Genomic DNA, 25,387 nt, shown 5'->3' on the forward strand with positions numbered 1-25,387 from the left:
ATTTTTTAAATAAAAATTTGCTTTAACTATAAAGCAGGCTAGAAAAGTAAGGCCTACTGATATTTGCATTGCTTACTGTTGCAGAAATAATTGGATGTAAAGATATTTCCTGTCATTAAGATTTTACTCTTAACCCTGCAATGGGCTGTATCTTTATCTGTAAAAATAAGGAAAAGAGCATCAGATTCACCTATCTTAACCAGGTTATTGTGAAGATTAAAAAGTATAAGTTTCAGTAGTCTGTAAATAGAAAAGTGAAAGTGAAGTCGCTCAGTTGTGTCGAGTTCTTTATGACCCATTGGACTGTAGCCTGCCAGGCTTCTCTGTCCATGGGATTTTTCAGGCAAGAGTTGCCATACTGGAGTGGGTTGCCACTCCATTTCCTTCTCCAGGGGATCATCCCGACCCGGGAATCAAACCTGGGTCTCCCACATTGTGGGCAGATCCTTTACCCTCTATGGGCTTCCACCAGGGAAGCCCATACACAAATGTAAGACATCTTACTAATAGAAGTACTAGATGTACATAAAAAAGGTAATGGGATAAAAACAATTTGCCATTATTTTGATGCCTCAGAATCAGGCATCAAATTCATAACAGAATTACGAAAGTTAAGCAGTGTGCTGCATTTCATACAGGATGGTCTTGAGATACATCTAGGTGGGGAGAAGTTCTAGATTGCTGTACATTTTCAGTTTTTATATGGTTTTTAATAGTTTTAATAGCTAACTCTGTCAGCTTCAATATCCTTACTGTAGCTTTTTTCCCTACTTCTAATTTTCTGCTTTTAATGGACTTATAAACTAGATTCCAGACAATGAGTTTAATATTATATGTGTGATAGCCTCAAGAATTTTCATGTGAGAAAAGTGCATTATTTAGGGGACCAGAGTAGGAGTCCTTCTTTTTACTTTCATCTTGGATGAGTCCAGAAAAGTAATATGTAAATATAACTCACTACCACAGAGTAACTTAAACTCTAAAGGGTTATTGAAATGAAGTATATGGATAAAATTTGATATAGTTTTTTATTTTCTGCAAACATTTATCAGCAATTTCTCCCCCCTTCAGTTAGCATTAATATCTAAGTATTTTTAAAAGAACAAAATAATATTCAAGAACAGCTCAGGCAACAGTAATACTAGTAATAATTAGTTCTTTCTTTAAGCATGCTTATTTCTTCTTAACACAATGGTAAAGGGTTATTTAATCTGTTATGATTTACAATGACAACATTATCCTGATAATATACAATAATAATGGTTCAAAACCTGCTAAAGTTGTACAGCATCACAGAGCAAATAAAACAGCCCCCCAAAGTACAACTTACACAGTATTAGAGATAGTTATTAGATTAGTAAAGCAATATTGTCTAGGGCTTGCTAAATGGAATTAACTGACTTTATCTAAGTACACCAAATATATCCTATCACCATAATTCAATTTGTAAACATTAAAAAAAAACACAATATTTATTCAAAAGGCCAAGATTCATCAAAGCTGATAAGGTGTCTGGCAACATACTTTGCTATATTCATATGTCACAACCACACTGCCAGGCACCAAAATACCCTCTCCTCTGCCTATAGGCATCTTCACTAAGTTTTTATTTTTAATTCTCCCCAAACTGTTTCTAAGACTGGAGAATCTCCTGACTTTTCTTATGAAGGATCAGAAATTTTAATTAGAAAAGAAGACTAACCCTTTCTTTTGAAGTTTATTTCCTTCCTCATGAAACTTATTTCTATTTATTATCCTACCCTGCCTACCCACCCAAGACCACTGCACCCAGATCTGTGATAGAACTTCCTATAAGAATGGTTGTTATTCTCAGCAAAAGTCTATCAGATCGTGGTAGTCTGGCTCATGTAGCAGAGATGTATACAGTTAAATAGAAAGCTTTGAATACCTCTTATATATTACTGTTATTCAAACAAATGATTCCTTTTTATATAATTAGATGAAATTCTTTTGAGTTTTCTCTAGCCTAATTTCAGCACAGATATACTAAGACCTTTGACTCATTCTAAAAACATTCCTCAGAAAGGTTAAGGCTGGTTCCTTTAAAACTCTTTTTTCCCAGAGCAAGGTTTCTAAAATGACCTCTGATACAGTGGGCTCAAGGATCTAAACTCTAAGCACCTCTAAACCTCTTCAACTGACTAAGTCTCAGTCAGAGAGATAATGGAACAGATCAGAAAGAAAAGAAAACAAACATTTCTGTCAGTCTGATTTCTGGGAGAGGAAAGTAAAACCTGTTTCCCTTGATAAGCACCCAACTAGTGTAAATGAGACAGAAAGATTTCCTCCTTCATAGAAGCAGAAGACAAAGCACATCTATTTCACTCTCATGAAAAAGCCAAAGTGTTAGTCGCTCAGTTGTGTCTGAGTTTCTGTGACCCCATGGACTGTAGCCCACCAGGCTCCTCTGTCCATGGAGTTCTTCAGGCAAAAATACGAAAGTGGGTAGCCATTACCTTCTCCAGGGGATCTTCCTGACCCAGGGACTAAACCCAGGTCTCCTGCATTGCAGGCAGACTGTTTACTCTCTGAGCCACCAGGGAAGTCCTTTTACTCTCCTACTGGGCCTCTAAGCAGCCTAAGCATCTGCTTAACCTAATGAAAACCATCAAAACCCCACAGAAGAAAGGAAGAGTTGAGAAACAGAGGAGCTAGTCAACTCATTCCTCATCTAAATTAATCATAGTAATAAGGAGAATTGCTATCTGTGTTTCAGTATTCCAAAGTAAGAAACACTGCTAGATTCTTTACACACATAAAGAACCTACCAAATTTCAACAAGCCTGCAAAAAAAGGCATTATTGGGTATCCATATATTATAGATGAAAAAACACTCAGAAAAGTTCAGTAGCTTTCCCAAGGTCAGACAGCTCATCAGTACTAAAACAATTTTGACTCTAAAGCCCATTGTGCTTTCTTGTCTGTCACTTCCCTTGCTCTGTCAGTTAAGAGGGAAGTCAGCAAACATCAGACTTTACTTTCCTTCTGTAAGCTTTTGATACCATCCTGAGCTGAGACATATATTCTGGAATTACAATCAGCTCAAATATTAATCAACTTTTATAATGGCTACATCCTCTGTGTCTTACACTATTACATGCTAACATGTTTCAGAATTATTCCTATTGGACATATTATTCTGTCCTTTTCAGATTTACCTCCCCATTCATACACATTTAGTTAGGGAAAAATCTACTAGGTTCATCAGATTGCTAGACCTTGTAAATGGCACATTCATTTACATAGCTAATTTCTCAGGAAACAAGTTTTCTTTGTTCAAAGACTGAAAACTACTAAGAGTGTTTATGTTTTACTAATAAATTCTCTAATTAGCATAAGAACAAATCCTTGAAAAGTTTGATCCAAATGCAAACATGTAAAATATCGTCACTCTTTTCTACTAAGGGACTGGTCTGGTTTCATATAATTAATCAATAAATCCTATTATTAGGACTTTTATAACAAAAGAACCCCATAAATTAGGATAACACATCATTAAAATGCCAAAAATCAGAATCCATATAGTTTCTCATGCAGAAACAGGCTTTAAATAATTTGAAATTATCTCATTTCATGTATGTGAGCTTGAATCATTCATGTATGATAGGTAAATGTATCTGTAGTTAAAATTATATTGTTTTAAATTATATCCTTGTTTTATGTCTCTAAGTTTTACAGAGTTTTATGTACAGTAAAATCACCTATATTAACCTTTGACAGGTTTATACTGGTAAAGGAGATTCACACCTGAGCAATCCACTTGGGAAAAAAGACATGGATCTCACTGTTTTTTAATCATATCTTCCTTTCTCTTTTCTTTGACAAGTTCCACAAATACCACTTATCTTTAGGTGACTTAAAAAAATCTTAAACCAATTACACTAATTAAACTATTTTAATTTTTGAACATGGTCTAACATTTACTCCAATCTTCACTCACAATAATAAAACTCAAGTCAAATCTTTTTATATCAAAATAGGTCTAACTATGATTCATGTCTAAGTCTTTGTATTTTCCTTTACTTTTTAATTTTACAATTTAGATCAGAGTAAGCAAACTTTTCTGTAAAGGGTCAGACAGTAAATATTTCAGGCCACAATCTTTATTGCAACTGCACCACTTGCAGCTGCAGTGCAAGAACACCACGGAAGATACACAAGGGAACGTGTGCGGCTGCACTGAGCTGGCATTGGACAGATTTGTTCCATGGCAGTGGGTTGACCTATGTGCTAAGAAAAAAGGAAATACTGTGTCACTACAATCACCTGCTGCTGCTGCTGCTGCTGCTAAGTTGCTTCAGTCGTGTCCGACTCTGTGCGACCCCACAGACGGCAGCCCACCAGGCTCCCCCGTCCCTGGGATTCTCCAGGTAAGAACATTGGAGTGGGTTGCCATTTCCTTCTCCGATGCATGCAAGGGAAAAGTGAAAGTGAAGTCGCTCAGTCGTGTCCGATGTATCTTAATATTCAGCCTGACAAAAGAAATTATTCTGTCCATAATCATGCTGAATGTCAACTGCTTCGATACTATATACAATTAATCTTGACCCAGAGAGTGCTAATTGTAATAGTCCACCAAAGTTAAACTGTGCTTTACCATATAGCCACACATTTTTTTTTTTGTTAGGCTAGCACCAGATAAACAAGGTCCCATTCTAACTGTAGCCAGGCTTTCTAAATTGTCTGCAACCTCTTTCATCTCTCATCTTATTTCTCAGCCCCAGTTCCACTGTACACAATACATTTTTTTTTTCTTCCCAGGAAGATCAAGGTATCAACACCTCCTCCGTATACAAAAAGTGATTTCAATCTCCCCTACTTCTGCTACCAGAGTTGAAGGCTGACTTCATTTCCAACCCCCTTCCCTGCTGCCTCCCACTGTATAAATTGGACAAGCTGAATGCTCAATTTCTCAGCCTCCCCTGCAGATTAGCATGTCCACATGATAAAGTTCAGGACAATAAATATCTCATGAAAGACTGCTGGGTGGCAGCGTGGAGGGAAATGCCCTGACAAAAACTGCATGTGTTCTAAAAACGAACAGGGAGTCATAACTACCAGAATGGCTTCCTTCCTCTTTTTTTCTGCCTTAATGGAAACATAATAACTGAAATTGGAGCAACCATCCTGGAACCTGGAATCCCACAATCATTAGAAGAAACTAAGAGAACTCTATAGACCCATCACTGAAAACTTTAAGCCACTACAGCAATGCCAGCGGCCACTTATCTTCAGAACTGTTACGTGCAAAGTAACAGACCTGTAAAGCAAGCTTGCGTTACACATAAAAGCACTCCTGGTCTACCTTTTCTTGAAAGTGCTAGGGTCCTGAGCCACTACTCCTTCTGCAAAGTGAAAGACTAACACTGGCTGAGCATAGTTGTAAATTCTGACTAAACAGTGCTGTTTCAATCAAGAGAAAAAAGCATCAAGATGAAAATCACCAAAGGGGGACTGCCTGAGAGTTGACAACCCAGGGCAATAGAATCAATGAAAGGAAAGAAAAGAGAAGGCTCAAGATTACTCAAGTGCTAAAGAACAAATATAATTGGAAAAGTACTCCTTTGAACTTGGGGGCCCATAAAACTAACAAATGTCCTACTCCACAAATCAAATTGGAGAATTCTGATTATATTAATCTGCAATCACACATTCCCGCTGTTTGAAAAATGCAAGTTCAGATCTCAATTTTAATAGTTACTTTTTGTGCATTTTCCCCCAGTGAATTAATTTATCTTTATGCTTCTCTTTGCTTTGTTTTCTCAAAGGTATAGTTACTGTCAATATGTGATCATTTTTTGACACTCAAAGTATCTTCAAAATAATTATTAAAAGTCACATAAATTACGATACTGACAATAAGAACAATGGTTCCTTCAGGAATTCACATACCCTGGCAGATCCAGGATCCTAACTTTAGGGACAATCACTTCTCTTTTTTGAAAATGTCAGTACAAAACACCCCAAAGATAAGCAATTCTACCCAGTCAAAACAATTTCAGCAATACACTTATTTCAACTCATATATCCCTTAAAGTACAATCCTTGAGTTAAAACTTCAGTTTTTACTTTATTTTCTCATGAATAACACCAGCATACATATTTATACTCACACACACACACACACCCCTCTAATTCTACACCCAATAGTTTCTCTTCCATGAAAACAGTTTGGTGGTATTACGCTACAGTATAAATATCTATCAATTACAACATCTATAAGCTACAACGGATTTTTTTTAATGATATTAGAGTAGAATGCCTTAGAATTGTCAAAGCTTTAGCCAGAAAGAATACCAAAGACAAAGATGTTTTGGGCTCAATTACAGTAGCGGAACAGAATTTAATAAAGTTCCAACACTACATTTTAATGCCCGAGTTTCTTCCTGTCTCTCTGAGTTGACAAGTATGTGCGCCACTGTGCAGCAGCAGCAGTGGGAACAGCTGGACGGCTGCACCAAGCACCAAGGGAGCCACGGCACATGCTGCTAAGTGTCGTTCCGATTACCTCGAAATGGCAGCCCATGCAGATTTACACTAGGTTATAAATTAGAACAATTATTTCTCTGGAGTTTACATTTTCTTCATGAAACAGTCAAACTTTCTGAACGTTAAAAAAGAGGACTTTCAAAAAGGATATCTTCCCTTTCTTTGATGATCAATTCATTCTGTTCTTCCAACTGCCTGATCTTCTTCTCAAATGATTCCTGCTCAGCTTTGAGTCTTTCTTCTGTCACTTCCTTTTCCTCACTTACTCTGAAAGAAACGAAATGCCCATGAGAATAAAATAAAATAGGTGCCTACAGCTGTGGTTTACCAAAACTAGATTTCTTCCAGAAGTATGTTGGTTTTTTCGGGGATACTTTATATCTTTAAAATTTCTTCTCAAATTAACCTTTCAGAAGGGACTCTTCAATGCCTTTGTAATAAAACGTGTATGTGATTTTTACATTAAGAATTTTTGCAATGGTCAGAATTGTCTTAAATACAGAAAGTCCTATACCTTATGGGTTCCCAATTATGATCCACGACAGAAAAGTATCTATTACAAATATTTCACCTCTTCATTATCAAACTGGCACAATTTATATTGATTTAGATTTTTTCCCATACTTCTATTTAAATTCTAACAACAAAACAAACATATATATATATATATAAATCTCACTTAAATATTTCACTAAACATGCATGGGCAATTTTACTTTTTCCTGGTACTTACACCCTGGAATCCTCAGTAGCATATAAATGACTGGACTGGAATTTTTAAATGGAATTGACATTAAAAAAGGTATGCACATTGATTCTTAGTTCAAAAAGGATTATGAAGTTAAAAACACTGACCAAAAATATGTATCTTTAATGCTTAATTCTGAAAAGCATCCCAACTTAAAAAAAAAAAAAAAAAACACCTAAACAATAACAACATTAAAACTTACCTTAACAAAGGACAATCGAAATTTTTATGGTACTCTGTGAACAGAAATGTTGGTTCTGAATTTCTGTTACTGGCAATTAATTCTCCAAAAAGAGTACAACATATTTTACCCTATAAGATCTCACTGGGATATGTGTAAGTGAAATCCACAGGGAATCCATATCTTTTCTCTGAGCATCTAAATTTATTTCCTCCCACACCTGTATTCTAACAGAACAGTTTCTGAATAACATGGACTCCACAGCCTTTCTTTTGTTGCTAGATGGTGATAAGATCAATGAGATAACAGAATGAAAATTAGAATTTTGAATGTTCAAGAGTTGACTGCATCTTTGAATTCATTTGTGTTAAAGTGCGTGGCATACAATGTTTTTTTAAAAAAAGGCTTATCTTCTCTTGCTTATCATGACATTCAAATCATTTCCCAACACCTATAATTTACATGTAGCACAGTACTAGGCTCATGAATGGGACTCAGGACCTTCTTTCTAAGAGGATAATCTCTAGCACTGATACAATTACAAGGAATCCAGAAAACTAAACAAAGAGCAACTACATATATACATAGAGGATTTATACTCTGGTTTCAGGTTACCTGCCTCTCTTGTTACCATCTTTTTACAATGTCTGTAAGTAGGTAAGAGAACATTTATTTTCATTTGCTTATTAAAAAATATTAGCCAAATACTTAATATAGGAAAAAATTATCACAGTAACTTTACCCAGTTATGAGATATCCAAAAGGAACCTCACAATAGCCCACTGTCATTTCAATCATTCATAAAAGCCATAGAAATATGAGGAATGACCACAGATTTGTTTCTTCAAGAAAGCAAGGCTTCAAGGTCATAAAAACAGTAACAAAAAAGTCCACTATTGCATTGACCCAACATCAAAGTAAATTCACAAAGTATGTCTAGAGCCTGCTAGGTCAGAACATCTACCTCAGCATTTACTTACTCCCTTTGTTGAACGTAAAGAAAATCCATGAAAACTATAGGGATCATTAAGGGAAAAAAATGACTGTACATATATTCCATAATGCTATGATGAGCTTTCCCCAAAACTTAAAGTACTCTATCTAGAAAAACCACTCTTTTCTAAATTTAGTTTCCAGAGATGTTTGAAAATTTTGTTGCTACACTATTCAAACAGAGCTTTTTTAAAAAAATAAAATCTTTTCTCTTATCACTATGATCAGACTACCCATTAGTGATTATTATGTTCTGGAAGGCTATAAAATTAACAAGCTGTGTTAAACACAAAAGGCAACACTTCTATAGGCCTATCTAAAGATATGCATGGCTTCTCTGTGGCCTATTAGCATAGTTAATAAGAGCAATTATATTAATACAGTCTTAAATGCTGAGAGCTTGCCAATAAAACAAACTCAAGATTTTATATCCACTTTGAAATATGTCTTCCTGTTTATGTTCAATATTTCCCATGAGGTGTATACATGAGAAATTATCTGGTATCATGACCTACATTTTTTATCAAAGCATTCTCAGACCACAAAGTAACATAAAAATACCTAATCTTCTATCTAATTTAGAGTATAGCAATAAGCTAGTTAACAAAACAAGAATCTAAATACACACAACAAAGGGAAATATTTGACTATAGGATAGGAAGTTAAAGCTCTGGACAAGAGGATATTCCCAGTGTTGGTTTGTTAATTATTTACAAGAAGGACAATAGTCTGTTCATAAAGTAAGAAATCACCATTTCAACATTTGTTTAATGTCCCAGAGTATTTCTCAATAACATTCACAAATTGTTCTCTTTTTATCTAACAAGAACAGAGAATTCATACACTTAGGAGTTGCATGGTTGGGCTGAAAACCAAGCCAAAAGGCCTGAATTTACTTGAAGCCTTATGTTTTACCTTAAACATCCCTAAATATTTTTTTATTTTACTCAATAAAACAATCTTTTCTGTTTTAATAAAGTTTCCCCACGTTCATCTATTCTTTACTTTTTAGTAAAACTAATGTTCGAGAAAGAGATTTACTTTATGGTTTTATATACCCTCAGTGTTCTTCCAGGTACTCCAGGAAAGAGTACTTTCACACTAATATGAAAGACAAGGTGAAGGCAGTAAAGTTTCTAACCCAAAGAGAATTAATTAAGGCTCACGTAATGGTCAATCAGATAAATTTTTTTCCCTGATTGATACCTCACATTTCAAAGCAGAGAATGCTGGTTGCATTTCATAAATTCTCAGTATTAACTTAGTGGGTAAAATTTAGAGATTAGATATCCTAGATTTTATAGGATATCTAGTAGAAAGAAAAGGATATATTGTTTTAGAGCAAACGTAAATGCATGGTGAAAAATAAGGGCTTCCATCATTAAATACGTACATACACACAAATATATACATACACACACATATATATATAAGACTGTGCTTTTCTCCTATGATCACAAACAAGTCAAGAAATGTCTGCTCCTGCTACTTCAATTCTGCTTTATATTAAGAGATTACAGTCAGCAGTTAGGTAGGGAAAAGACATAAAAGGTGTCTAGATTATAAAGGAAGAAGTCAAACCATTTCTATTTTATATGACATTTTATATACAGAAAATCTAAAATACCCACTTAAAAACTATTAGAGCTAATAAAGGAGTTCAGTGAGGTTACAGCATAAAAGATTAATATACAAAGTCAATTATATGTTTATACACAGGCAGTAAACAACCTCCCAAAAAATTAAGGGAAAAAATCCATGAATATTTGCATCAAGAAATAGAAAACACAAAGGAATAAATTCAAGAGAAGAAGGAAGATGAGTCCATTGAAAACTATAAAAATATGGTGAAGAAATTAAACACCTATATAAGTGGAAAGACATTCCATGTTCATGACTGGAAGACTTAATATTGTTAAGATGGCAATATTCCCCACATCAATCTTCAAATTCAACTCAATCTCTATTAAAATCTCAGCAGGTTTATCTGCAGAAATTGACAATTGATCCAATCCTTAAATTCATATAGAAATGAAAGCGACTCAGAATACCTAAAATATTCCTGGAAAAGGAGAAAAACATGGGAATTTCACACTTGCCAATTTAAAAACTTACTTCAAAACTCCAATAATCAAGAGACTGCAGTATTGTCATAAGAACAGACATATAGGTGTACAGAACATAAATAAACACTTTTATAGTAAACTGAATTTTCAGAGTACCAAGATAATTGAAGAGAAAGAATTGTCTTTTCAACATGTAGTATAGGGATAACTTTCTGTACACATGCAAAAGAATAAATGTGGGCCCCTATAACTCAAATCACTTACAAAAATTAGCTCTAAATGAATTAAAGATCAAAATGTGAGAGCAAAAACTATAAACTCTTGTAAGAAAACATAGGCATAAATCTTCATGACCTTGAGTTAGGCAATGGTTTCTTTGATATAACACCAAAAACACAAGCAACAACAAAAACAAAAAATAAATTGGACTTTATCAAAATTAAAAAACAATGCAAAGAATAGGATCAAATTTTTGCAAATAATATATCTGATAAAGGACTTGTAAATGGAATATATAAAGAATATTGAGAAGCCAAAAATAAGAAGACAACCTAATTTGAAAGGATCTGAATAGATATGTCTTCAAAGAAGATACACAAATAGGCAAAAAGCACATGGAAAGATGTTCAACACTATCAGCTATTAGGTAAGAGGACAGATGAAAATCTTCATAGATTTCTGGTGGAAATGGAAAACAGTGCAGCCACTCTGGAAAATAGTTTGGCAGTTCTTCAAAAAGTTAAATAAAGAGTTACTATTTCAACCAGCATTCCTAGATATATATCCAAGAGAAACAAAACTTATGTCCACACAAAAACTTATACAGACATGTTCACAGCAGCATTACCCAAGGTCAGAAAGCACAAATAATCCAAATTCCATCAACAAATGAATAGATAAGTTAAATGTGGTACTATCTATGAAATCTAATATTATTTGGCATAAATAGAAATGGGGTACCAATACATGCTGCTGCTGCTACTGCTGCTGCTGCTAAGTCGCTTCAGTTGTGTCCGACTCTGTGCGAACCCATAGATGGCAGCCCACCAGGCTCCTCTGTCCCTGGGATTCTCCAGGCAAGAACACTGGAGTGGGTTGCCATTTCCTTTTCCAATGCATGAAAGTGAAAAGTGAAAGTGAAGTTGCTCAGTCATGTCCGACTCTTAGCAACCCCATGGACTGCAGCCCACCAGGCTCCTCTGTCCCTGGGATTCTCCAGGCAAGAACACTGGAGTGGGTTGCCATTTCCTTCTCCAATGCATGAAAGTGAAAAGTGAAAGTGAAGTTGCTCAGTCATGTCCGACTCTTAGCAACCCCATGGACTGCAGCCCACCAGGCTCCTCCATCCATGGGATTTTCCAGGCAAGAGTACTGGAGTGGGGTGCCATTGCCTTCTCCACCAATACATGCTGCCACAGGAATAAACCTTGAAGTCATCATGCTAAGTTAAAGAAACTAGTTTAAAAAGACTACATATTATACGTATATTATCTGTATAGTCAAAGTTATGGTTTTCCAGTAGTCATGTATGGATGTGAGCGTTGGACCATGAAGAAGGCTGAGTATTGAAGAACTAATTCTTTCAAATTGTGGTGCTGGAGAAGACTCAAGTCTGTTGGACAGCAAGGAGATTGAACCAGTCAATACTAATGAAAATCAACTCTGAATATTCAATGGAAGGACTGATGCTGAAGCTCCAGTACTTTGGCCACCTGATGCAAAGAGCTGACTCACTGGAAAAAAACCATGATCTTGGGAAAGCTTGAGGGCAAGAGGAGAAGGGGCGACAGAGGATGGGATAGTTGGATGGTATCACTGACTCAACGCACATGAGTCTGAGCAAACTCAGGGAGATGGTGAAGGACAGGGAAGCCAGGAGTGCTGCAGTTCATGGGGTCGCAGAGTTGGAGACAACTTAGTGACTGAACAACATATTATACATATAATTTCGTTTATAAGAAATACCTAGAATAGGCAAATTCACTGAGACAAAAACTCAGTGAGTTTTGTTGTCTAAACAAACCTAGAGTGGCTGTCTAAGGCCAGCAAGGTTGGTAAGAAGTGAGAATGACTGCTAATGGGTACAGGATGTAATGGGTACATGGATTCTGATATAATGAGAATGTTATAAAATTGATTTTGGTAATGACTGTACAACTCTGTGAATACACTAGAAAAAAAATAGAAAAAGAAATCAGAGGAATTACTGGGAAGAATTAGATGACTTGAAATATACAGTAAATATACATCTAGTAAAACTAGATGACATGAAAATATACAGAAAATCCAAAAGACATCACTAAAAAACTACTAGAACGCATCAATGAGTTCAGTAAAGCTGCAACATACAAAAATAATATTCCAAAATATGTCACATTTCTATATACAAACAAACTTCAGAAAGAGAAAATAAGGAAAAATTCCCATTTACAACTGCATTAACAGATTTTCAAAAATTAGGAATAAACCAACCTAAGAGGCAGAGGAACCAGAGATCAAATTGCCAACATCTGCTGGATCATCGAAAAAGCAAGAGAGTTTCAGAAAAACATCTAGTTCTGCTTTATTGACTATGCCAAAGCCTTTGACTATGTGGATCACAATAAACTGTGGAAAATTCTGAAAGAGATGGGAATACCAGACCACCTGACCTACCTCTTGACAAACCTGTATACAGGTCAGGAAGCAACAGTTAGAACTGGACATGGAACAACAGACCGGTTCCAAATAGGAAAAGGAGTATGTCAAGCCTGTATATTGTCACCCTGCTTATTTAACTTATATGCAGAGTACATCATGAGAAATGCTGGGCTGGAAGAAGCACAAGCTGGAATCAAGATTGCCAGAAGAAATGTCAATAAACTCAGATATGCAGATGACACCACCCTTATGGCAGAAAGTGAAGAGGAACTCAAAAGCCTCTTGATGAAAGTGAAAGAGGAGAGTGAAAAAGTGGGCCTAAACCTGAACATTCAGAAAACGAAGATCATGGCATCTGGGCCCATCATTTCATGGGAAATAGATGGGGAAACAGTGGAAACAGTGTCAGACTTTATTTTTTTGGGCTCCAAAATCACTGCAGATGGTGACTGCAGCCATGAAATTAAAAGACGCTTACTCCTTGGAAGAAAAGTTATGACCAACCTAGATAGCATGTTGAAAAGCAGAGACATTAATTTGGCACAAAGGTTCGTCTAGTCAAGGCTATGGTTTTTCCAGTGGTCATGTATGGATGTGAGAATTGGACTATGAAGAAAGCTGAGCGCTGAAGAATTGATGCTTTTGAACTGTGGTGTTGGAGAAGACTCTTGAGAGTCCCCTGGACTGCAAGGAGATCCAACCAGTCCATTCTGAAGGAGATCAGCCCTGGGTGTTCTTCGGAAGGAATGATGCTAAAGCTGAAACTCCAAAACTTTGGCCACCTCATGTGAAGAGCTGACTCATTGGAAAAGACTCTGATGCTGGGAGGGATTGGGGGCAGGAGGAGAAGGGGACGCCAGAGGATGAGATGGCTGGATGGCATCACTGACTCGATGGACGTGAGTCTGAGTGAACTCCGGGAGTTGGTGATGGACAGGGAGGCCTGGCGTTGCTGTGATTCATGGGGTCGCAAAGAGTTGGACATGACTGAGCGACTGAACTGAACTGAACTGAACTGAAGAGGCAAAATGGGGCTTCCCTGGTGGCTCAGAGGTAAAGAATTTGCCTGCCAATGCAGGAGACATGGGTTTGATCCCTGAGTCAGGAAGATCCCAGGGATGTGATCTTCCCTGGAAATGGCAACCCAAGCCAATATTCTTGCCTGAGAAACCCCATGGACAGAGGGGCCTGGCGGGCTACAGTCCATGGGGTGCAAAGAGTTGGATATGACTGAGCAACTAAAACAATAAAATGGTTTCTGTACTCAAAAAACCGTAAGACACTGATGAAAGAAATTGAGGACAACACAAACAAATGGAAAGATATGCGATGTTCATGGACTGGAAGAATTAATATTGTTAAAATGACTGTACTACCCAAGGCACTTTACAGATTCAATGCAATCTCTATCAAAATACAGAGGGCATTTTCCAAGAACTAGAACAAATAATTTAAAAAACTCTATGGAAACACAAAAGACCTTGAATAGCCAAAACAATCTTGAAAAAGAATAGAGCTGGAGGCAACACACTCTTACTTTAGACTATACCATTAATACAGAACTACACTAATCAAAACAGAATGGGCCTCAAAGGAAAAAATACACACAGATCAGTGGAACAGAATAAACAATTGATAAATAAACCTATGCACTTACGGTCAGTTAATCTACAACAAAAGAGGCAAGAATATACAAAGGATAAAAAACAGTCTCTTTAGTAAATGGACCTGGGAAAACTAGGCAACTACATGCAAAACAAAGAAATTAGAACATTTTCTAACACCATATACAAAAATAAACTCGAAATGGATTAAAGACCTAAATGTAATACAGGGGACCATAAAACTCCTAGAAGAAATAATAGCCGCAACCACTTTGGCAAGATCCTAACAATATTTAAGGATCTATCCTCTAAAACAAAAGAAACAAAAGCAAAAATAAACAAATGGGATCTAATTAAACTTACAAGCTTTTGCACAGCAAAGGAAACCATCCACAAAATAAAAAGACAATCTACTGAATGGGACAAAATATTTGCAAAAGATATACCTGATAAGGGGTTAATATTCAAATAAACAGCTCATACAACATCAAAAAAAACCTGATTAAAAAAAGGTCAGGAGATCTGAATAGACATTTTTCCAAAGAAGACATACAGATGGCCAAGAGGCACATAGAAAAGATTCTAAACATTGCTAATTATCAGGGAAATGCAAATTTAAGCCACAGTAAGATATCACACTTTTCAGAATGGCTATCACTGATAAGAAAACAAGTAACAAAAGTTATCAAGGATACAGAGAAAAGACAACCTTCATATACTGCTGATGGGAATGTAAATTGGTACAGTTACTGTGCAAAATACTATAAAGGTTTCTCAAAAACACTAATTTGAAAAGATGCATGCACCTTGGTGTTCACTGAAGTGCTATTTATAAATGCCAAGATATGGAAGCAACTTACGCGTCCAGAATGCATAAATAAGACATGGTAAACATGTATGAAAAAAGTGCAAGTCTATGTATCACTTGATTATCAAAATGGAACACTATTCAGACATAAAAAAATGTGACTTTGCCATTTGTGACAACATAAATAGATTTGGAAGATATTATTCTAAGTGAAATAAACCAAAAAATGACAAATATGTACGATATCACCTTACATGTGGAATCTAAAAAAATATAACACCAGAGAATATAGCAAAAAAGAAAGAAACTCACAGATACTCAGAACAAACTAGTGGTTACCAACGAGGAAAGGGAAGGGGAGAGGGAAGGGAGGAAGGGCAAGCAAGGGGTAAAGGATTTAGAAGTACAAACTATTACTTTAAAAATAAATAAGCTACAAGGATATAATGCACAACACAAGGAATTACAGGTAATGTATCATAATAAAGTCAATAGAATATAACCATTAAAGTTGTGAATTACTATGTTGTACTTTTGAAACATACAATATTGTACAGACAATACTTCAATTTTAAAAAGTGAAAAAATAGAAAATCTTAAAAAGAATCAGGATTTCCCTGGTGGTCCAGTGGTTAAGAATCTACCTGCCAATTCAGGGGACATGGGTTCAATTTCTGGTCCGATAAGACTCCACATGCCATGGGTCAACTAAGCCCGAGCACCACAACTGCTGAGCACGTGCTCTAGAGCCCACAAGCTGCAGCTACTGTGCTCATGCGCTGCAACTCCTGAGCCTCGTGTGCCTAGAGCTTGTGCTCCGCAACGAGAGACGGCATCGTCATGAGAAGCCCATGCATCACAACAAAGAGTAACCCATGCTCACTGCAACTAGAGAAAGCCTGCACGCTGCAGTGAAGACCCAGCACAACCAAAAATAAATAAGCAATTAATTAAAAAGAGAGTTTGACTTCAAAAAAATAAAAGAGAATTGAACTGCATATTCTATTCCTATTAAGGAATAACTTTCTTTCCCTTTAAGTGTAAGTGGTTAAAGACTCCAGGTGAAATAAGAAATCTGAGATAAAAGGTAGAAAACATGATTTCCCCTAAAATTAATATAATAGTTTAGATATCAAAAATGGAAATGACAAAAATGAATCTGAATACAAGATGAAAGATTAGGTAGAGAGAAAATTAATAAAAATTCATGTTTTAAAAGACCTAAAACACATTTTCAAGGAACAAAGCATAAGAAGCAGTATGATATATAAGAGAATAAAGGAGAAATCTTACATGATCATCTCTAAATGCAAAAAAGGCATAAAAACTCTTCTACAATTTAGGAACTAAAGGAATTTCTTCAGTCTAATAAGGAATACCCTTAAAACACCGTATCTGTTGTCATTCAGTTGCTAAGTCACGTCCGACTCTGTGACTCCATGAACTGCAGCACACCAGGCTTCCCTGTCCTTCATTATCTCCCAGAGTTTGCTCAAACTCATGTCCATTAAGTCAGTGATGCCATCTAACCATCTCATCTTCTGCTGCCCCCTTCTCCTTATGCCTTCAATCTTTCCCAGCATCAGGGTCTTTTCCAGTGAGTCAGCTCTTCTCATCAGGTGGCCAAAGTATTAGACCTTTAGCATCAGTCCTTCCAATAAATATATTCAGGGTTGATTTCTGTTAGGACTGACTCGTTTGATCTCCTTGGAGTCCAAGGGACTCTCAAGAGTCTTCTACAGCACCACAATTCGAAAGCAGCAAATCTTCGGTACAGCCTTCTTTATGGTCTAACTCTTGCATCTGTACATAACTACTGGATAAACAAGTATAATATAGTTATACATCTTCTATGTATACTTCTTCTAGTACCGTTCTTCTGTGTATTCTTGCCACCTCTTCTTAATCTCCTCTGCTTCTTTTAGGTCCTTGCCATTTCTGTCCTTTATTGTGCCATCTTCGACCTTTATTGTGCCCAATTTTCCTAAAGAGATCTCTAGTCTTTCCCATTCTATTGTTTTCCTCTATTTCCTTGCACTATTCACTTAAAAAGGCTTTGGTATCTCTCCTCGATATTTATAGCACTCTGCATTCAGTTGGGTATATCTTTCCCTTTCTTCTTTGCCTTCTTTCTTCTTTTCTCATATATCATATCATATATACATATGTATATGTACAAAAATACATATGTATATATACATATAGCATCTCATATATACATATCTGTAAGGGTGAAAAAAACCCACTCTGTCCCCTTCCTTGTACTTCAGGAATAAATCAGGAGTGTCAAGAATTACTACCTCTGTTTAATAATGACTAGAGACCGTGGCCAGTGCAATAATGAAAGAAAATAAAATGCATACAGATTGGGAATAGGTAAAATTTTATGGTATGATTGTATATGTAAAATTATTAAGGAATCACAGAAAATATATTAGAACAAGTAAATTCAGGAAAATCACAATGTTACTGTGATAGCCAGCCTCTAAAATGGGTCCCAGTAATCCCTGCCTCTTGCTATTCTTTAATTCCCTCCCCCAAACTGACTAAATATAACTTCTGAAATTAGGTTACCAAAATATAGTGACTTTTGTTTTTAATTATTTTGTCTCACTCTGATAGGAGCCAGTTGCCAAGTCATAATCTACCATATGGAAAGGCCCTTGGAAAAAAAACTAAGGGAGGCCTCTAGAAACTCAGTCCCAAGACACACCTAGAAACTGTAGGAAGAGAAGTACGACATGTGATGGCAGAAAATTTACCAACATCCTTAGAAATAGGGAAAGGAGGAAATATGCTTAATAAACTGAGTAATTGATCTACCTAAGGAGGCTTCCAAGTAAAGTGTTGAAAGTGCTGGCTGGTTTCATCCTTGTGTTTATAGTAAATTGGGAGAAGAGCGAGAGAGAAGTTGAAGGAAAGGCTATTTAAACAAAAATGAGGCAGGATTTTCAGTTTCAAAAATGCTCAGCCTCTCCAGAGAGTAAAACTGCTAAAATTAAATGTTTTCTTAGTAGACTGAAAAACCAGGACACTGCCAAGAAAAACAAACTGTGGAGATACAACCAAGGTACTACTGTTTAAGGCCTTAAAAAGATCAAAGTTGATGCCTCAATAGAGTCAAACAAAAAGTACTTTAAAGAGATTAAGACTGGTTCTCACAAATTCTCTCAAACAATAGGGCCTCTAGGAAGCTTACTAGTATTCTAAACTGTTAAAATTTTATGATTATGTTAGGTAGCCATAGATAACTAATACAGATTTTTACATATTAATCAGTCATTTTAAATACCTCAGATCATTCCACCTGCATCTGCTTCTTCTGTTGCTTTATCTCTTTCCAACATGATGTTTTATCTTGCTTTTTCATATACTCACAGTTTTACTGGTATCTGGATATCCTCAATAGGACAGTAGAGACTGAGGCAAATAGTCTCTATGCTTGGCAATGGCAGACTTCCTCTGGCCAGGTGTGTAGCATGGGGGTGTGTTTATCTATCACATGTTAAGCATGTGTGTAGCATGGAGGTGTGTTTATCTATCTTGTTAGGCAGGTTTAAGCTTTACTGTTCCCATCGTTACCCTCAGTATACCACAGGCCTCAAATCTCTCTAGGGATACACCCCCTCAGGTGGACCAGATGTTTCCGCAATGTCTGCTCCACACTTAGCTTTTGGTCTTCCCTTCTAGAGGGGTCTGTATCTTGTGAAGTTCTCATTAGTAGTGAGTTGTTACTTTTATTAGATACTTATTAGTCTAGACATGGGAATCTCTATTATTGGAGTGGTGTTCTCTATTATTCTCATTAGGCTTGTGCTGATCAGACCCTGCATACCTGAGTCTTAGAAGTGCTTCTGTCTCTTTTCCATAGTTCTGATATCAGCATGTAACCCTGTCCTGCCCCCAAGTTATTTTCTGCCTATCCCCAGCCTCAGTGGTTTTTACCAGTATCATAAGGACTGTACTTTAAGGAATCCCTCTTTCTAAACTTATGGTTATTGATACATAGAAAAGATACAGGAGAAGGATCCAGGAAATATTCTGTGCCCTTTCTGTAACAACTGCTGTTCCTCCTCCCAGGCCTGTGCCAAGAGGGATAGGTCAACAGAGCTCTCATCAAGTGGGGCCTGTGGAGATATTCTGCAAAAGAACTCAAGCTGCTCCTATATTTGCTGCCCTCGGAGGCTCCCCATTCTAACCTGCCCACATCTGGCCTCTACCAATTTGTTGCCTATATAACTGAAATGCTCTCACGCATTTTCAGAGGTGTCTGCCCATATAAGCCAATGCTCACATCTCATCTTTTCCTGTAAGCATGCATCTCTCTGGAGATTTTGAGTTGGTTAAATTGAGCTCTCTGTTTCAAGAAACGTCCAGAGCTTGCAGTTTGTTCCACCTTATTTTTAAGTGTAAGGTTGAGAGTAACAATCTCTACAGCCATTTACACTTAGCTTTGCAATTATTTAAATATATTTATATATCTGGTTTTGCTCCTGTTAAATAAATTAACCAAGGAGACCATTAGACTGAGGTGCTTCTAGTACCTTAGCAGCCTACTTAAGTAAGCTAAATCTATGCCTATAATGCCTCAAGGTGAAGAAATCAAAATCTAAGAACCACCTATCACAAACATCCACCTACTTTTTCCCAAATAAGGCAACCACGTAAGCTACAGTCTTGTAGCTCATTTGGTAAAGAATCCGCCTATGATACAGTAGACCAGGGTTCGATTCCTGGGTTGGGAAGATCCCCTGGAGAAGGAAATGGCAACCCACTCCAGTATTGTTGCCTGGAGAATTTCATGCACTGTAGCCTGCCAGGCTCTTCTGTCCATGGGGTCACAGGAGTCAGACACGACTTAGTAACTAAACCACCACCACGAAGTTACAGCCAATCAAATACTTCTCTTGCTTTGCTTCTGAGCCTGCTCTATAATAAAGTCTCTCCCCTCACTCTTGAGCATAAAGGCCTCCTCACCACTTTCAGTTTAGGGCTTAACTATTGGATTTTTGCTCAAATAAAGTCTTAAAAATATAATATGTCTCAATTTATTTTTGAAAACTCTTTTTCTCCTAACATCTCCCAATTTTCAAAGCTGGAACAATTTTAACAACAAAATAAATACGTTTAGACAATAACCCATAAAACCATGACATTTATTAATATTAAGAAATAAACTGAGGCATTATTACATTACCTACAGGAACCAGGAAAGAGATTTTTATAGAGAGGAGTTGGAAGCCAAGCAAGGAGAGTATTTTCTTGGCTACTGTGTAAGCAGCTGCCTTATTTAGGAAAGCCTAGGTGGCTGTTTGTGATGTGTTTGATTTCTTAACATTAAAGCACTGATATATATACAGGTTTTGGTTTGCTTATTTAGGCTACTAAGGCATTAAAGCCTCCTAAGTCTAATGACCTCCTTATTTAACTTGGTATTAATTTAAAAAGAGAAAAACTTAACAGGGGGAAAACCTGGCAGAAGCCACCTTAATTAGGTTCAATTCAGTTCAGTCACTCAGTCATGTCGACTCTTTGTGACCCCATGGACTGCAGTATGCCAGGCTTCCCTGTTCATCACCAACTCCTGGAGCTTACTCAAAGTCATATCCATCAAGTTGGTGATACCATCCAGCCATCTCATCCTCTGTTGTCCCCTTCTCCTCCCGCCTTCAATCTTTCCCAGGATCAGGGTCTTTTCAAATGAGTCAGTCCTTTGCATTAGGTGGCCAAAGTACTGGAGTTTCAGCTTCAGCATCAGTCCTTAATCAAGTGATCAAGGTTAGTATTATCAGGAAAAAGACATATCAATTTTTCAGGTAGACCTTGCTATGACATACTGGAAAGACACATCACTTCTCTGATATTCTTACCAAAAATGCATAATCTGAATCTAATAAAGAGAAAACACTAGACAAATCCATATTGAAAGACAGTGAACAAAATATCTGATTAGTGTCAAGGTTATGAAGCATCAAAAAACTATCACAGATTAGAGAAGACTAAGGAGATGCGACAAATAAATATGATGTGAGATACTAAATGTTATGTGAGCTACTGAATGAGACTTCCCTAGTAGCTCAGATGGTAAAAAATCTGCCTACAATGCAGGAGGCCCAGGTTTGATTCCTTGGTGGGGAAGATCCCCTGGAGAAGTGAATGCCACCTACTCCGGTATTCTTGCCTGGAGAATTCCATGGACAAAGGAGCCTGGTGGGCTACAGTCCATGGGGTCACAAAGAGCCAGAGATGACTAAGTGACTAACACATTGAATTGAAAAATGCTATCAGTGACATGAGATTGGTAAAATAAAGTCTCTATTTCAGTTGATAGTACTGCACTACTGGTTATTTCTTAGTATTGATAACTGTACTCATGCTCAGGCACTTCGGTCGTGTCCAACTCTCTGCAACCCCATGGACCACAGCCCACCAGGCTCTTCTGTCCATGGGATTCTCTAGGCAAGAATACTGGAGTGGGTTGCCATGTCCTTCTCCAGTGATAAAGTATGAAGTGAGTGAAGTGAAGTCGCTCAGTCGTGTCCGACTCTTTGTGACCCCATGGACTGCCTACCAGGCTCCTCCATTCATGGGATTTTCCAGGCAAGAGTACTGAAGTGGGTTGCCATTGCCTTCTCCAGATAACTGTACTATGGTAATGCAAATGTTAATAGTATGGAAAGAGGAGTAAAGAATATATGGAAATTCTACCTTTGCAACTTTTCTCTAAGCCATAAATAATTTCAAAATGAAAAGTTAAAAATAAACAAACTCTACCCTAACATAAACAGTGTGTGTATGGAGAAGGAGGGGGAGTATCAAACAGGGATTTTATTTTATTGCAGCTTTTTTATAACAAGATGATAGTTTTAATAGTTGTATAATTATTCAATATATTAAAATTAGAGGCCAAGGTATACTATGGAGTGAATAAAGATGTAATTTCTGGCTCTGCAAGAGCTAGCATAAAATATCACTCAATATTATCCAGTTTCCTTTGTTACATCTTAATCAACTACTTTCAAAAGTAGTAGAAAAAATGAGGTATAACATATTATAACAAAAACTGATTATCTCTACCACAAATGCTTTGCAAAAGTAGATCATCATGTAGCAAATACTCAGTAATTGTTTTTAATAAAAATCATGTAATTAAAATAAAAAGTTTAAAAAACACACATAATTAATATGGTATACACACCTCAGTTATAAAGCACTAATCTGATAATACCAAAACTCAAATGTTGTATTTCAAGCTATAGTTCCAATCTTGAGACAGCAACCTAATAAAATCGTAATATAAGAATTTCTGTTAACCTATGCTCTTCACTCTTCCCTTAACTCAATGATTTTCTTTCTCCTATTAAGATCTAGTAAATCTGAATCCATTTCAAGAGTCATATAAAAATAAACTATGAAAGAAAATAATCAGCATATATACAGCCCATGGGTAAAAAGATGTAAATTGCCCCCAAAACAGACTGAAAAGCAACAGCATTTACATACGTATCACATAAACCAACAACTATGGCCTTTCAACTTTCTATAACCAAACTGTTACCCAAGCATAATTCTACACAGGTCAAGCAGGCATAATTCTGAGTATATTCAGCAAGATCAGACAAGCTTGGCCACATTCATATAGCACTGTACATGTTTCCAGAGGTCAAACAGAAGGGGGAAAAAAAGTAAATGCTATAGAAAAATTAACCTCTTTTAGGAAGTTGTTTCTGGCCAGAACCAAGAGAAAGACTGTTAAGAGCATGTGAGGCACTCAAAAAATATTCTTTCAATTGTACATCCCAGAACCTACAATCTGAGAATATATCTTGGAATACTGTTTTACAGCATCAATATACACTAAAATTGAGAATGCCTTTCTACCTAAAGCAACTTAAGAATTCCTTATGTTTTTTGAAAATTACTATATAACCTATTATAAATTCTATTTGTGTATATGTGTGTAAGATTCTCTGTCTTAATGAACTGTCCATTTGTGTGAGTGGGGTGTTAAAAACCCCTACTATTGTTGTGTTATTGTTGATTTTCCCCTCTTATCCCTCTAAATGTCTGCCTTATGTATTGAGTTGCTTCTATGTTAGGTGCATAAATATTTACAATTGTTATGTCTTCGTCTTGGATTGATCCCTTGATCATTATGTAGTGTCCTTCTTTCTCTCTCATAATATTCTTTATTTTAAAGTTAATTTTGTCTGAAATAAGGATTGTCACTCTGGCTCTCTTTTGGTTTCTATTCTCATGGAATATCTTTTTCCATCCTTTTACCTTCAGTCTGTATGTGTCTGTAGGTCTGAAGTGGGTCACTTGTAGGCAGCATACACATGGGTCTTGATTTTGTACCTATTCAGTCAGTCTGTATCTCTTGATTGGTGCATCTAATCCCTTTACATTTAAAGGTAATTATTGGTATCTTCAGGACTTTCCATCCAAAAGGAGAAGAATACACTTTATCCTCAAGTGCACATGGAACATTCTTCAGGATATACCACATATTGGGTCACAAATCAAGCCTCAGTAAATTTAAGAAAACTGAAATCATATCAAGTATCTTCTCTGACCATGATGCAATGAGGCTAGATATCAACTACAGGAAAAAAAAAACTGCAAAAAAACCCAAACTCATGGAGATTAAACAATCCATTAGTAAATAACGAAGAGGTTACTGAAGAAATAAGAAGGGAAACCAAAAGATTTTTAGAAACAAATGACAATGAAAACATGACGACCAAAAACCAATGGGATTCAGCAAAAGCAGTTCTAAGAGGGAAATTTACAGTGATACAATCCTACCTTAAGAAACAAGAAAAGCAATGAATTATGTAAGTCTACATCTAAAGCAGCTGGAAAAAGAAGAACAAAACAACCTCAAGTCAGCAGTAGGAAATAAGTCATAAAAAAGAGACACTGATGTATAGAACAGTCTTATGGACTCTGTTGCAGAGGGAGAGGGTGGGAAGATTTGGGAGAATGGCATTGAAACATGTATAATATCATGTATGAAACAAGTTGCCAGTCCAGGTTCGATGCACGATACTGGATGCTTGGGGCTAGTGCACTGGGACGACCCAGAGGGATGGTATGTGGAGGGAGGAGGGAGGAGGGTTCAGGATGGGGAACACATGTATACCTGTGGCGGATTCATTTTGATATTTGGCAAAACTAATACAATTTGTAAAGTTTAAAAATAAAATAAAATAAAAAAAAAGATCAGAGCAGAAATAATTGAAGAGGAAATGTAGGAAACAACAGCAAAGATTAATAAAACTAAAAGCTGGTTCTATGAGAAGATAAAAAAAATTGACAAACCACTAGCCAGACTCATCAAGAAAAAAAGGGAGAAAAATAAAATCAACAAAATTAGAAATGAAAAAGGAGAGGTTAAAATAGACAACACAGAAACACAAAGCATCATAAGAGAATAATATGAGCAACTATATGCTAATAAAATGGACAACCTAGATGAAAAGGACAGATTCTTAGAAAAGTTCAACCTCTCAACTCTGAACCAGGAAGAAATAGAAATTATGAAAAACCCAATTACAAATATTGAAATTGAAACTGTGATCAAAAATCTCCAAAAACACAAAAGCCCAGGGTGAGATGGCTTCACAGGGGAATTCTATCAAACATTTACAGAAGAGCTAATGCCCATTTTTCTGAAACTCTTCCAAAATGTTGCAGAAGAAGGAATACTTCAAAACTCATTCTATGAGGCCACAATCATTCTGATACCAAAATCAGGCAAAGACAAAACAAAAAAAGAAAATTACAGGCCAGTATCACTTAAGAGAAAGAATAAAGAGATGGAGCCAAAGCAAAA

At 36.5% G+C, this 25,387-nt stretch overlaps 1 protein-coding gene across 16 annotated transcripts in view; it reads right to left on the reverse strand.

Moving 5' to 3' along the window:
* The window catches only part of KIAA1328 (KIAA1328 ortholog), a 425,847-nt gene that overhangs the window by 356,849 nt on the left and 43,611 nt on the right, over positions 1-25,387 (reverse strand). For all 16 annotated transcript variants that reach the window (XM_086372655.1, XM_086372653.1, XM_086372654.1 and 13 more), the window contains exon 5: positions 6,662-6,777. In XM_086372655.1, coding sequence (XP_086228781.1) covers positions 6,662-6,777 — 116 coding nt within the window. The remainder of the gene's footprint in view (positions 1-6,661; positions 6,778-25,387) is intronic.

This window comes from Bos grunniens, chromosome 24 (assembly GCF_055505025.1).
Source record: "Bos grunniens cultivar Pamir isolate PY7600 chromosome 24, Bosgru_T2T1.0, whole genome shotgun sequence".
NCBI classification, from domain to species: domain Eukaryota; kingdom Metazoa; phylum Chordata; class Mammalia; order Artiodactyla; family Bovidae; genus Bos; species Bos grunniens.